The sequence below is a fragment of the Macaca mulatta genome, chromosome 5, assembly GCF_049350105.2.
Source record: "Macaca mulatta isolate MMU2019108-1 chromosome 5, T2T-MMU8v2.0, whole genome shotgun sequence".
NCBI lineage: Eukaryota > Metazoa > Chordata > Mammalia > Primates > Cercopithecidae > Macaca > Macaca mulatta.
The window spans coordinates 5,308,937-5,323,335 of record NC_133410.1 but is presented as its reverse complement, the minus strand read 5'-3'; the positions used below and the strand labels follow the sequence as shown (position 1 = coordinate 5,323,335).

Genomic DNA, 14,399 nt, shown 5'->3' with positions numbered 1-14,399 from the left:
ACTTGGGCTCTTTCGGGAGCCCAGAGAGAGGCCAGGAGGGGAGTACGGGGGACTCCAGGTTCCTGGCAGGGGCTGTGGACACAGCAGTGGAAGAGAATACGGAGGGAGGAACAGGTTGTAGGGGTCATCATGAGTCTGGGTTGGGGTGTCTGGGGGCTATCCCAGGTCCCGAGAAGAGAAAGGAAGTGAGGAGTGGAGAGGAAGTGCACACTACATAGGACGCAGCCACTCCCACCAGCACAGGACGGCCTGGGCAGGGTCCTCCTGTGCTCTGTGCAGCTCTACGCGGACCTCAGATTCGCAGACTAGAGGCGATGGTGCTGGTGGCCCTCAGAGTGTAGAGACAGCGAGGCTGAGGGAGGGATGCCAGCCGGTGCCACGTGTCCTGTGTGATCCAGGCAGCTCTAGGATCCAAGCCTGAGCTCCCCACCCCAGGAGGGGGCCCCGCCTCATTGTACACTGGTTGTTTCTTTCTGGGAGGCGGAGCATGGTCTTTCTGGCTGAAGTTGGCCTGCCAACCTCATGGAGTGGCAGTGTCTGCTTTACATACTGGGGAAATCAATCAAACTTACATGTGACTCTCTCCTTCCAGACAAGACGTTCTGTTTGAGGTCAGTGTTTTACATGCCCGAGTACCCCAGCCACGGCCCCCCTCCCACACAGCAGTGCTCTGGGCACGCGTGGTAATCCCAAAGTGCAGACTTCACCTGCAGCCCGGGTTGAAGGCCTTGACGTTTTTTTAAAATATGCAAGAAACATGGAATTTTCAAAAGGGCAAAGGCGATTTATTGTATTTTAATATTTCTATTTCACTAAAACTAGCGAAACATGTCTGAAGCTTCTTAAAGGTCACGTCTGTCTATTTTTTAGAGAAGGTTCCCCCGTATGAGATTCAATACACAGGGTGAAATAGAAGGTTTTCTAATTTCATAGAAACGGATTGCAAGATAGTTGTAGCCGTCGCTTTTGCTGAGCAATTTGCTTAGATTTCAAACTTGGGAATATCAGAATTAAATGGGAGAGCATCTAGGAAAGTGCTGAGCTGAGGCCTGGCCAGGTCTGTGCTTGGTGCCTCCCGAAGGACGGCGGGGTGCAGGGAAGGAGAGGGATTTGCCTGGCTGGCGGTGGGGGACAGGAGCCCAAGGGGGCAGGCCTGTGCGTGCATGTGGCAGGGGAGGGACGGATGCTCCTGTGGGTATTTTTTTTTTTTTTTTTTAGTTTATTAGGGTGGGCTGGGGAGGAAGAATGCCCAGGCAGGGGCAGAGTGGGACAGAGGCAGAGAGAGCAGGGTGGTGAGCCCAGGGCGGTCTCCATGGCTTCCTCTCGTGCCCAGGTTGTCAGGGATGCAGTGAGATGCATCTGAGAGAGAACTCAGAATACGAATGTGGAATGCCAGAGTGCATCTGGTTTAATCGACGTCACCTTTCAAAAACATGAGTTTCCTAGGATGTTTTGTTTAAAGCCAGAAAACGTTACAGAGCCCTTGGCTGAAACCCAGTGTGTGGGGGAGGCAGGGAAAGGGTGAAGTGGAGACAGGGACTCTGCTCTCCCCACCCGGCCCTGCTGCTTGGTCAGGGCGCAGGAAACCACAGCAATGGACGTCTGAAGACCCTGCAGCCTGCTGGTGGAGTTTGGAAAACCCTGGAGCCACCTTTTTCCAGAGCCCCAAGCTAATGAGAGCAGATGTCATTCCCAGGATGGCCGGGAGGCACCCTGTTCACCTTCCTGTGGGTGGATGCAGCAACACCCACCTGCCCACGCTTGGAGAGGAGGGTGGCTGGGCAGGCATCCGGGTGTCCCAGTGCAGAGCCCTGGCGCGCACCAGCTCAGGGGGCCAGCTCGGTACCAAAGGGAAACTGCACTCGAGGACTGTCAGGCTCTGGGAAGCCCACTGTCCTCTCACTGCACCACGCCCTGCTATTCAGCAACCCCATCTCCCTCAGGGGACCCCCAAAGCAGCCGATTAGGCTCCCGGTGGAGCCAGGGAAGGGGGCTGCAGCCACACCTTCAAAGGGTGGGGAATCATGCTCAGGCATGGCGGGTGCGCTTATCCACGAGGCCCCTCTCCTCCAGCCTCACAGGACCCAGCGTGGTCTCCGCCACCTGCCTGGCCATGCAAGGGCTCCATTGTTGTCCTGGTGAGGGAGCCTCGCTTCTCCTCGGATTTTCCTCCTTCCTGGAGGGGAGCCCGTTGCTTGGGAATTCATTTTCCTCCTAAATCATTGTGGGAGCCTCAAACTAGCCCCTGCCCCTCTGGTCTGTCTCCCCCAGCAACCAAGGAATCTTCTGGAAGGGAATGTGCTCTTGTCACTCCCCGATCAAGCCTTGGGTGTCACACCGGCCTCCAAGCTGCCCATCTGTCCTGGGGCCTGTCTGTGTGCCCCCAGGGCTCCCGTCCCAGCCACATGCTTCCTGCTCCCTGGACACAGCTGCCCTCCTGACCTCCAGGCCTTTGCCCCTCTGTTTCCTGCCCGTGATGCCCTTGTGCCTCCGAAGGTTTCCCCAAGCTCCCCTTGCCCTGTGAACCCCTCCCTGGGCTACCCACTGATTCAACTCTGGACTCTCCTTAAAACAAGATGTCATTTGTCCACAAAACATTGGCTGAGCCCCTCGTCCTGTGGCAGGGCCTGAAGGGTGAAGATGACAGGGCCCCCTCTCTAGTTGCTGGTACCCCGTGGGCAAGTCACTTGTCACTGTGTGGGGACGGTCTGCTTCCTTGGGGGTCTCTTCCTAGGCTATGAATCCCTAGAGGCCAGGCCTGCATCTATGCTGGCACCCCCAACAGAGAGGACCCAGACCAATGGATCTGTCGGATGGGTAGATCAATGGGGAGGAGAATTGTGGAAAGTTCTTCTTCCTAGTCCCCTAAAATCTGTGCCTGTGACACCCTAAAGCCTACAGGCTATCAACTCTTGTCCAGGAAACAATTTCTATGAATGTAGCCATAGGCAATGTGCTTCTCCAAGCACTTTCCTGAGCTAGCGTCAGGACAGAGGAGCCGGGCATGGCAACTCCCCTGCCCCGCTCCACCCTCGGGCAGACAGGGCTGTGAACCCCAGGGGGAGCACAGAGTGTCGGGGGACATCTGGGGAGCCCCCAGGTTAACTCTGAGTCCCCACTCCAGCCTGCGACCCCACCACCCACGAGAGTGTGTACCCACCTGTGTGGAAGCAAGATGCCCACAGAGGGAGTCCCCGTGGAAGAGGCAGGGGGTGGTGTCTGGCAGTCACCAGCTGTGTGGCCTCAGGCAAGTCACTGTGTCTCTGAGCCTCAGTGTCTCTGGAAAGTGGGGAAATAACCTGTGAGCCTGGCTGCTCTTCAGTGAGATCCTGTGTGCAGGACGCCTCACGGGCGCAAGGTGGCTGCCTGGATCCTGCAAGTCCCTGACAGGCAGCAGCACCCCCACCAGGGAGGTCCTGGAGGCTCCACCCTTCTGTGTCATTTGGCCTCACCTGACAGACCCCCACTCTAAACAGGAAGGAGAAAGGAGGAGGGGAGGGAGAGGGGAAGAGGGAGAGAAGGGGGAAGGGAGAGAGAGAAAAAAAGAGAGAGGAGGAAGGGAGGAAGGGAGGGGAGAGAAGAGGGAGGGAGGGAGACGGGAAGAGCAAGGGCAGGTTTTGGGACACAGCTGCTCGCCCTCCATCGTTTTTCATAAGGAGCCTCTCTTCTTTATCCAAGGCAAAAGTGCTTCCTGGAGAATTCCTAGGATGGTGGGAAATGCCAGCAGATTGTGATAACCAGGAGGAAACGCCTGGGGAAGGGCTTTGCAGGGAGGGTAACGGCATGTGCCGAGGGCCTGGGTGTGTTCAGGGAAAGGAAGCAATGTGGGCAGGGGCCCCTCCTTCGGGGCCCTGAGGCCATGGTAGGATTTGGGCTTGACTCTAAGGGTCACGGAAGCATTGGAAAGTTCTGGTGGGATTGAGGAGCATGGGGGTCAGGACACCTGGTGGACACCAGGGCCAAGGGTGTGGTCTGCCGGCCCCCACCCAGGTCTACTGGGGTTCATGTTCCTGTGATGTGGGGCCTCAGTCCGTGTCCTCCCCAGGGCCTTCTGCTGGCTCCTGGAAAACCCAGCATTCAAACTCCAAGGGAGACTCCACATGGAGGGGCAGAGCAAAGATGGAGGCAGATGCTTCTCTTTCCGGCGTCCCCATGATTGCTCCCCAGCTGCCCTTGAATGTCCCCCTGGAGCCTGGGGTGTCCCCAGCTCAGCCCCCCTGGGGACAGTGCACTCGCGGCCCTGTTAGGCTCCGCACCTGCTAGGAAGGGGTCAGCCAAGCCTCCTTACTTATCCCGCCCCACATGGCACAAAGTTGCTGCATGCGTGTCCCTGGAAGCTCTGCACAGCTGCACCTTCCTGGGGGGCCCAGGAGCCTGGCTCAGGTGGACATGTCCATAGTCCCCAAGGGCTCGCCGAGACCCTGAGCACACTGAGACGGATGAGCGTGCTGGCCCTAGTGGGGGCTGCCTGGGATGGCTGTCCTCTGTCCCCTCCTGGGCTTCCCTGTGTCGTGCTGTGGGCCACAGACCTGGGAGACAGATGGGTGAGGGTGGGAGGCGAAGGAGGCCTCCTTCGAGGAGGGGCGGTATGGGGCAAGAGCAATGTGGCGGAGATGGCAGTGCCCTTGCTGGGCATGTTGAGACATGTGCTGGCCGCCCACACATGCATGTTCACTGGAGATTCGTGGCAGGCCCCATGTGTCCTGGTGGGACTTTGGAGCCATCCCCCACTCTGCCACCTTCCAGCTGTGAGGGCTTGGCGTACCCTCCACCCCTCAGAGCCTCAGCGTCCTCATGTATACAATGGGACCCCACCCTGAGGCTGTCTGCCAACAAGCAAGGCCACCTCCGGTATCCCCTCCCTGGTGAGGCCTGTCCAGGCCACTCAGCCTTTTGTCCCTTGGAGATCTGGTGGTCGGTCATTCATTCACTTGTTCACTTATTCATTCCACACACACTCCCTGGGCACCAAGGTCTGAGCTGAGCTCTGTGGGGTACAGAAGGCTCACAGCGGCCCTGTCTTTGAGGAGCTTTGGCTGGAAGAGACAATGACAGATTAGCACAGTAAGTGTTAGGTCAGGGGTTTGGAGCCCAGAGGCCACTCCCCACTCAGCCTGGCATCAGGGAGGGCTTCCTGGAGGAAATGGCACTTGAGCTGAGTCTTCATATCAAATTGGGGTTTGCTTTGACTGAGGCTGTGTATCGTAAATGTTTTTCTGTTTCTTTCTCATCTTCGTGTTGCTTGCACTCTTTGTGCCTGGGTTTTCACATAGAGAGGGCTGCATGCCGTGCTCATTTGCAGTTTCCTTGTTCAGGTCGATAGGGTAGAAGTTGCTGTCTGCCATTCAATCATCCAGGGTGCGCTGAGTCCGCGTGGGCTGAGAAAGCTTGGGGATGGCCCGGGACGTGCAGGGAACCCGCAGACCGGCCCTGGCCTCTGCCAGGGTCTCCCAGCTGCACATTGACGACCCGCCTCCCAGGAGCTGCTCAGCCTGGAACAACCTCCAACCTTCTCAGGGCCCTGCCCTCAGCCACACCACTCTCCCCTGCAGGTGTTCGAGGAAGAGCATCACATCCTGTACCTGGACCACGGCGGCGTGATCGTGGCCATCAAAGACACCTCCATCCCCTTGAAGATCCTCAAGTAATGGCATCTGCTAGCCCCAGGGCTGGGCGGGCAGGCTGTGGGGCGGGCAGGCTGTGGGGCGGACTGGGGCTCTTTCTTACCTGGGAACCCTCTCAGACTCTTTCCCAGAATGTCCTCCCCTCGGGGACACAGATCACAGGGCAACAGCACTAAATCCTAAAGACCAGGGCTGGGGCACACCTCAAAAACCCTTCCGGAATGGTCATCGAGATGGACTTTGTCCTGCCCTCGGGAGACAGGCACAGAGGGAGGCCCCATCCCAGCCTGGGGAGCACGGAGGGTCTTCCCCGAGGAGGTGAGGAATTAGTAAAGTGCAGGGATTGGCACCAGGTAACCCAGGCAAGGAAGCCAGCATGTGCCCAGGTGAGAGGGTTGGCAGCTGAAGGCCCTCATGGGGAAGGGAGGGCAGGCAGGAACTCGGGACCCAGAAGGCACAGCCGGAGCAGCTGCCAGGAAGCCAGTATCACTGTAGTCTGAAAAAGAGCTTACTCAACTGCCAGATGGTGGCACTACAACACCAGCCCTGCCACGGGCCTGGCAACCCCTAGGCCAGGCTCAGGCCATGGGCGGGGCCATTCAGGGGATGCAAAGTGTCTGTGTGGTCCCCAGAAAATACCCCCAGGACTTGCAGCACGATGTGGATAAGCAGATGTGACATAAGCAGATGTGATACCACCTGTGCTGGTAAGGCGGCTGGTGCAGCACCCAGCCCTCCAGCAGGACCCGCGGGGCAGAGTCCCAGACACACGTAGCTCTCCAGCCCACCCTGGAGACGCTGACGATCTTCTCCCGGCAGGTTCAGTGTGGACGAGGGCCTCACCTGGAGCACGCACAACTTCACCAGCACCTCGGTGTTTGTGGATGGACTGCTAAGTGAGCCGGGGGACGAGACGCTGGTCATGACGTGAGTGCCGGGACCGGAGAGCAGTCGCTGGGCGGCGGGGCAGAGCCCTCCCCAAGGCAGGCCATGCTGGGCCTCCCTGGGCCCGCGGTGTCCTTCACCCCCGCAGCCACCTGGGAATCAGGGACATCTGCCACCTGCCTCGGGTCCCCTGGCTGGTGAGGGCAGGACCCAGGCTCCAGGCCAGCTCCACCACGGCCACAGCACCTCTCGAGCCGGTGATGATATCATGAGTATTACTATCTACTGGCACCTTTCTCAGCCATACGGCATGAAGGTCTTAGGGCTTAGGGCCTGACACCCAGACAGGTCATCATAGGGCAGAGCTGGCTGTGACCCGCTTGTCACCCATTCAGGGGGCTGAGGCTGCAGCACTGGCCCTGCCCGGCTTCCTTCTGCTCAGCCCCAGCTTGGGCCAAACAAGGCATCATGGGGGCAAAGGGGCCTCAGGAGCCTCTGTCGTTCAGAGCCTCCCTGGCCCAGGAGCAGAGATGCGGAGGAGAGCGGGGACAGCGGGGACATGCAGGGTTTGACTGCACCGCTGCAGCCACAGTGGGGAAGAAGGCCATCCCCAGAAACCAGTGAAGTGAAGGCCCCTCTGGGCGCCTTCGAACATGGGCCCCTGTGACAGCCCAGCTAATTCACGGGTTGGGCGAGGCCTGCGTGTCTAACGGCTCCTGCGACCCGGCGCCGCGCACGGAGAGGCCCCCGCGCCCTCTTCCCGCCTCTCATGGCGATGCCTAAGATATCTGGATAGTGTGTCCCAAATTCACGTTTCCCCGGAACCATGGATGGGACCTTATTTGGAAATAGGGTCATTGTCAGTGTAATCAAGCCAAGATGAGGCCAGGGAGCAGGGCAGACCCTGATCCAGTGACTGTCCTTATAAGAGGACACAGAGACACAGGCCCGGGGGAGGAGGCCGGGGAGGGAGGAGGCCTGGGTGGGGAGGAGGCCTGTGGGGAGGAGGCTGGGGAGGGAGGAGGCATGGAGTAGAGCTGTGCAGCTGCAAGCCCAGGAACACCCGGGGCCCCCAGGAGCTGGAAGGGGCAGGAAGCCTCGTCCTCTAGAGCCTGTGGAGGGAGCTCAGCCCTGCCAACCCCTGGATTTCAGTCTTCTGGCCTCCAGCGCGCTAAGAGAGCACGTGCAGAATGCTTCAGTGTGGGAGAGCACGTGAGTGATGACTGAAGCCAGCAGAGTTCATGTTAATTTTCCACAGTAGCCCCACGAAGCTGCCGCGACAGGCCACAGCTCCTCCACCTCGAGGCCCAGGCACAGGGAGGTTGGACACCTGGACTTTGTGCCCCTTGTCCTCTGCTCTGTCCCTTCTGGAGCCGGCAGGCCCTGCCCTACCCATTTCCCACAGAAGAGCCGGGCACTGTGCCCCTCACCCTTGCCCACTTGGCTGGAGTAGGCATGTGCTCTGTGGCAGGTGTGGATCTATGGTCTGGGACTGACTCTGGCTGGCTTCAGCAGGAAGTGCTGGCCTGGCTCATTCACCAGTTCACACCCTGAGTTTTCCCTTCCAGCTGGCCATGGCCCTTCACGCCCTCGACCCTGACTGGCTCTTCCACTGGCCGCTGAATGCCCCAGAGGGGCCCACATGGATAGGCCCCCAAGAGTGCCTGACCCCAGCCTCTATCTCCCTCCGTGTGCCCCACCCTCACCGGCAGGCACACAGCTCCCAGGAGGCCACAGGAGGACAGCTCCAGGCTGTGGGGAGCAGGCCTGGTTTTGGAAAGACATTGCCCAGCTGGGAAAATGCTGCCCACCCCGCCCAGGCTGGACTCAGCCCAGACAGGGATGAGACTGGCCTCCGCCCGGGCAGGGATGAGGCTGGGCTCTGCCTGGGCAGGGATGAGGCTGAGCTCCTCCTGGACAGGGATGAGGCTGGGCTCTTCCTGGGCAGGGATGAGGCTGGGCTCTGCCCGGACACGGATGAGGCTGAGCTCCTCCTGGACAGGGATGAGGCTGGGCTCCTCCTGGACACGGATGAGGCTGAGCTCCTCCTGGGCAGGGATGAGGCTGAGCTCCTCCTGGGCAGGGATGAGGCTGGGCTCCTCCTGGACACGGATGAGGCTGAGCTCCTCCTGGGCAGGGATGAGGCTGGGCTCCTCCTGGGCAGGGATGAGGCTGGGCTCCGCCTGGACACGGATGAGGCTGGGCTCCTCCTGGGCAGGGATGAGGCTGGGCTCCTCCTGGGCAGGGATGAGGCTGGGCTCCTCCTGGACACGGATGAGGCTGAGCTCCTCCTGGGCAGGGATGAGGCTGGGCTCCTCCTGGACACGGATGAGGCTGGGCTCCTCCTGGGCAGGGATGAGGCTGAGCTCCTCCTGGGCAGGGATGAGGCTGGGCTCCGCCTGGACACGGATGAGGCTGGGCTCCTCCTGGGCAGGGATGAGGCTGGGCTCTGCCTGGGCAGGGATGAGGCTGGGCTCTACCTGGACACGGATGAGGCTGGGCTCTGCCTGGACACAGATGAGGCTGAGCTCCTCCTGGACAGGGATAAGGCTGGGCTCTGCCTGGACAGGGATGAGGCTGGTCTCTGCCTGGACACGGATGAGGCTGAGCTCCTCCTGGGCAAGGATGAGGCTGAGCTCCTCCTGGACATGGATGAGGCTGAGCTCCTCCTGGACAGGGATAAGGCTGGGCTCTGCCCGGGCAGGGTTGAGGTTTGACTCTGCAGGGCCAGCATGTCCCCTCGTTTGTCAGGGAGTTTGGGCAGACGCCACCCCTGAGCTCCCCTGGCTGCTGTGGCTGGGACTGGGAGCACAGCCTTGGAAGACACCACCACTGACCCCTGCTGCTTTCTTCATGCCCACCACCCATCATACCCACCCACCCTCACCCAACTCTGCTGCTTAACAATTAAACTGAGGCTCGGAGAGGAGAGGTACCTTGGCCCTTGCTACAGGAGGAAACAACTGTGGCCTAGTCCAACTCAGACAGGCTCTGCTGGGCAGCTCTGTGGGCAGCAGCCTGTCCTCTCCGGGCAGAGCAGAGATGGGACCACCTTCGAGGATGCTCCTCTGCTCTGCCTTCATCCAACATGCATTTATTGAGCACCTACTATGTGCCAAATCAGGATGCTTCTCTCCAGGCCGTTGTCCCTGGACAATGGACCGCACACGCTGCACCTCAGTTGCCACAGCCCTGAAATAGGGAAATGAGTCGGCTTGAGGAGGTGTCAGGAGGATTCAGGAAAGCAGAACGTCTGTGCCCGGAAAATGATATTTCCCTTCCAGAGGCCTTGGCTTCCTTGTCTGTAACGTGGGGACTTAAACCCCATGAGGTCGCCGCAAATGAGCCCTCAACTGATGCTCACCAGTGATGCTTGGGGCCTTCTCGCTTCCTGGGTGATGAGCAAGAAATCACCTGCTTAGACTCTGATTCTAGTATAGAGGCCCGGCTTCTGCCTGCTCCCCAGCAGACAGAGATCCCGGCTGGCCTTCCCAGGCCGTGCACTGTGGTGGGATTGAGGGGATGCTTGGACAGCTCTGCATCCCACCTGGGGTCCTGGGCGAGGGGGAGCATTATTCCCAAGAAGGCGAGGGTCCCCTTCATGGGTCTCCCTGAATATCCAGTACCCGCCGCAGGTGGGTCCCGCCGGCCGGCCGACCTTTGATCGTGCATTCGTGTGTTTTCGATGACATGCGATGGCGCTCCTGGCTGGTCTTGTCCTTCAGCACCCTGGGAGAACAGTGAGCCCCTTCCCCTCCCACAGTCTAGGGGGCGTCCTCCCCTTCCTGGACCCTCTGGCCCAGGTCCTCCCTCCGTCTTTACCAATATGGCCTCCTGTGACAGGGGCTGCAATGCAACTTTAGCGAGCGCCCCACTGCATGCTACGGGCTGTTTTCATACATGACCTCAGGCCATTCTCATAAGAAATCTAGACACATTGATTTATTCCCCCATTTTTGGAGGTGCCAACATGTCTCAAAGAATTCATCCCTGAGGGAGTGGTGGGAGGGTGGGGACCCTGGGAGCCTGTCCTGTAAAAATTGGGTGGGGATAATGACCCTTCCTATTCTCTCAGGGCCCTGATGTTTGCAGCTTTCCCTGCACAGTTAATTCCTGCTCTGGTCGGGCCCTGGACGCATAAAATCCTTCATGACTTTTGCCCACTTTCATGCCCCCGGAGGCCATGGTCTGGGACAGAACAGGGTGGTCCTGCCTTTTCCTACAGCTGCAGGACCTCCTGTGGCCTTTACGGGGAGGAGGAGCGAGGGAGGAAGGGAGTCCGGCCACCATGCATGCTGCCTGCACTCATTTGTGGTATGGACCCTTTGTGTGCATGTGGCCAGAACCCACAAAGCAGCAGGGGGGCCAGCAGTGCAGGGGTGAGGGCAGCCTTTACTCCTTACACGAAGGTTAAGCGCCTTCTCCAGGCCTCAGCTTGCGCGGCCGAGAGATAGGAGCGCTGTCCATCCGGGAGCCTTGAATGAGCCTATCTCTGCAGGGTGTCAAGCCCTTCACCCCGGTTGTCGCGAGCATTGGTTAGGCCCCGGAGATGACCCGCCTTCATCCCCCCCCCCGCCACAGGTGGGGCATTTTATCCCAGAAGGATAATGTCAGAATTCACAGCCAGGTGCTATAACCTTTTAAGTTATTTTTAAAGCATCAGAACAGTTCCTCCAGCCCCCCTGGTTCACAGTGCTGCATCTTCAGACAGCTGCCCAATCCCAGTGGCATACAAATAATTGAAACTGCAGGAGAGGCAGCACGCCGGCAGGTCAGAATCAAAGTCCCGCTGCAGGGGTCTGTGCGGGAGCCGCCCTGCTGGAGTGTCCCACAGCCACAGGCTCAGCTTTCGGCCACCCTGTCCTTCCCGGATAACTGTTTTGTCCAAATCTGCCCAAAGGACACCTCTAACCTAGCCAGAGGCACTTTTTGGGACACTTTCCTGGCACCAGTCACTTTCATCTACCTCCCTTTCCCCACAGTGCAGCCTCAGAGCAGGGAGGGGTCCCCAGGTCCTGGGCTTGGGCGAGAGGTGGAGTGGGGGCGCCCAGAGCCTTCCCCGGCTGCATGGCTCCACCCTCACAGCATGGCCCATTTTTTCCTCATTACCTGCAAAGTAATATCCAGGCCCCTTCGGCACATCTTTCCTAAGACCCAGAATTAACTAGATGGCAGCTATTTCTCGTAGTATCGGCTGAGGGTTTAGGTTTCATAAAAGGCAGGGCTTCAGGGACATGGAGGAGGTTAATTAATCAACCAAACCAGCCTCTCTGCTCTGCCCCAGCTCAGAACAGCGGGGAGACTGAGGCCTCCCGGGGGTCTCTGCGGCCAATGGAGCCCCAGTGTCATGTTTCTGCGCCCGCCATGTTTCTGTGCAGAGCCTCACAGCTCCGGAGCCGCCAGCCCGGGTTCCAACGCTGGCCCCTCCAGGAGGTGGCCTGAAGCTGTGCTGCCCTAGGCAAGTCCCTTGCCTCAGCCTCAGTTTCCTTGTCTGTGAAAAGGGGCTTTGGCGAGGAGGAACTGGGGGAATACAAGGTCGCACCTGGGCCTGGCCTGCAGTGGGTGCTCCGTATACACCAGTGGCTGCTGCCGCCGTGCCTTTCATGATGCCACAGGTCACAGGAGAGAGTGAAGATGCTCTCAGGGATCCAGAAGTTTCCCCTAAAAAGGCATTTCTTAAGTGAGAGAAGATCCTCAGACGCTGTTGAAGAGAACAATGCACCAGGCATAGTCTGGACAGTGATGCTGAAGGAAGATCCCAGTGTGTTGAGTTGGAGCTCTCCAGTGTTGAGGCCATCCAAGTGGCATCCATCAGGAGACAGATGGCAAGTGAGACCCTCATCCCAATCACAGGTGCCCTGGAGCCAAGACCTCTCACAGCCGGGGCCACCATGCAGGCCCACAGGATTCCTCTGTTGGAAACAGCGCCTGCAGAAGCGGGCGGACGCGGCAGAGTCACAGTCATACCTGGGGACCTTCCCCTGTCCTTGGTGGGTGTTGCCACTAGCAGCTAGGAGGGGTCTCAGGCCGAGAGCTCAAGCCCCATTTCCCCACTCCTCTGAGAAAGAACGGCCTGGGGCTCCTGACCCCCATGCGCAGAGAAGAAAGCAGATGGGATTGTGAGCCCAGAACCAGGGGCCCGGCTGGAATGAAGACCTGGCAGCGACGTGGCAGGAATGCGGGATGGAACCAGCCTGGCTGCTCCCTCAATGAGCGGGCCTTATGGGAGCACAGGGAGGCAGGGTCCCTGGGGGAAGGTCCAGGCAGACAGAGGGAGGCCCCATGCTCAGCTTGCAGAGGCTTAGGTTTCGTTATTTCTCTGAGTCGTCACCTGTACTAGGGAGCAAACGCCCTGTGGCCCAGTGATGGAAAGCTGGGTTTCTGCAGCGCGGAACCCTCACACGGTCAGGCTGGGGGAAAACCAGGGAGAAGCCAGACAGCCGCAGATGCAGCCACCTGACCACAGATCATTCCGCAAAACATAATGCAAGGACCAGTGTGGGGGCCGTGGAAGGGCTCCCAACCCTGCTGTGGACCTGGGCCTCCTTCCCTGTCTGTCAACATGGGCCATGGTGGGTCAACCGCAGCGACTCAGGCAGTGCAGCTGACAAGTCATAGATCACATGTGGTAGTTGTGGGAATATTCGCGCCAAAGCCCACAGAGTACCTGTGCAGGGCCAGGCTCGGTGCCCGGGGCAGCCTCGCTCTGATCCCCAGCAAGGGCAGGAGAGGGGTCTCTGTGCTCATGGTACAGGTAGGAACAGAGTCCAGAGGGGACATGATTTGCACAGTAGATGAGGCCTAATGAAGGTGGTTTTCTCTCCCTTCCCTCCTGTTCCCACCACAGGGTCTTTGGCCACATCAGCTTCCGCTCCGACTGGGAGCTGGTCAAGGTGGACTTCCGGCCCTCATTCTCCAGGCAGTGTGGCGAGGAGGACTACAGCTCCTGGGACCTCTCCAACCTGCAGGTAGGCCGGGATGAGGCTGGGATCGGGCAGGTGGGGTGCACACTGCAAGTGCAGGCCCATTCTGCCTGCCAAAGTCCTCCCCTGCAAGGCCGCAGGGCGCCTCCCTGCCTCCAAGAAGCCTTCAGGGAATCCCCAGCACCTTTAGATATCCAGGCCTCCTGTGGGCTTTTCTAGACCCGTCTCGGTCATGGGGCTACCTGGGCTGAGGGTCCTCAGCCACACTCGGGGAGTGTGGGGCCACAGGCTCTACCCCAGCCCATGGAGTTCAGTGTGCTTGGGGTTCAGGATGTTCAGATCTTAGGAAGGTAACACAGGCCTGTCCCATACACGACAGTGGGGTCTGGGTGTGGAGTGGGGTCTGGGGCGAGGCCACCCTATAATCGAGACACACAACTGTTTCTACAGCAAATGTGTAATATGGACACTAAGCTGAGTATAAAGGCCATCAGTGCTCCTTCTGTGGTTCCAATCAGGCTGTGCTGCTGGCGGTGTGGTGGGGAAGCCTGGGATTTCAGAGTGCGGGGGCCTGGAACTGCTGGGGGGTGGGTGGCCCTGATGAAGAAATGACTTAATGGCACTTGTTAAAGCGCGGGGTGGAAGACTTTACTCAGGGCCATCACTGTGGGTACAGGGACCCTCTCAAAGGAGAGACTGGGCTCACCTTGAATTCAGCGTGGACAAATGGGAGTTCAGAGCCAAGGTCAGTGGGTGGAAACTGACTAAGAGGAAACAGCAGGCATCAGAGGATTTGACATCACCTGGGGGGCAGCAGGGGATGAGGAAGCCTGTCGGATAGGGAGGGTGATTGGATATCGAGGGTGGGCGGTGCTTGCCAAACTGCCTTAGCAGGGTGCATTGCTGAAGCTGGATTTCACAAGGAAGTGCTCAGATGGGCCTAGGAGGAGGTTTAGGAACCTGAATA

General features: G+C 59.2%; 1 protein-coding gene across 4 annotated transcripts in view; it reads left to right on the top strand.

Moving 5' to 3' along the window:
* Positions 1-14,399, top strand: part of SORCS2 (sortilin related VPS10 domain containing receptor 2) — a 569,237-nt gene that overhangs the window by 525,608 nt on the left and 29,230 nt on the right. For all 4 annotated transcript variants that reach the window (XM_028848328.2, XM_028848326.2, XM_078003137.1 and 1 more), the window contains 3 exons: positions 5,553-5,644; positions 6,444-6,551; positions 13,357-13,477. In XM_028848328.2, coding sequence (XP_028704161.1) covers positions 5,553-5,644; positions 6,444-6,551; positions 13,357-13,477 — 321 coding nt within the window. The remainder of the gene's footprint in view (positions 1-5,552; positions 5,645-6,443; positions 6,552-13,356; positions 13,478-14,399) is intronic.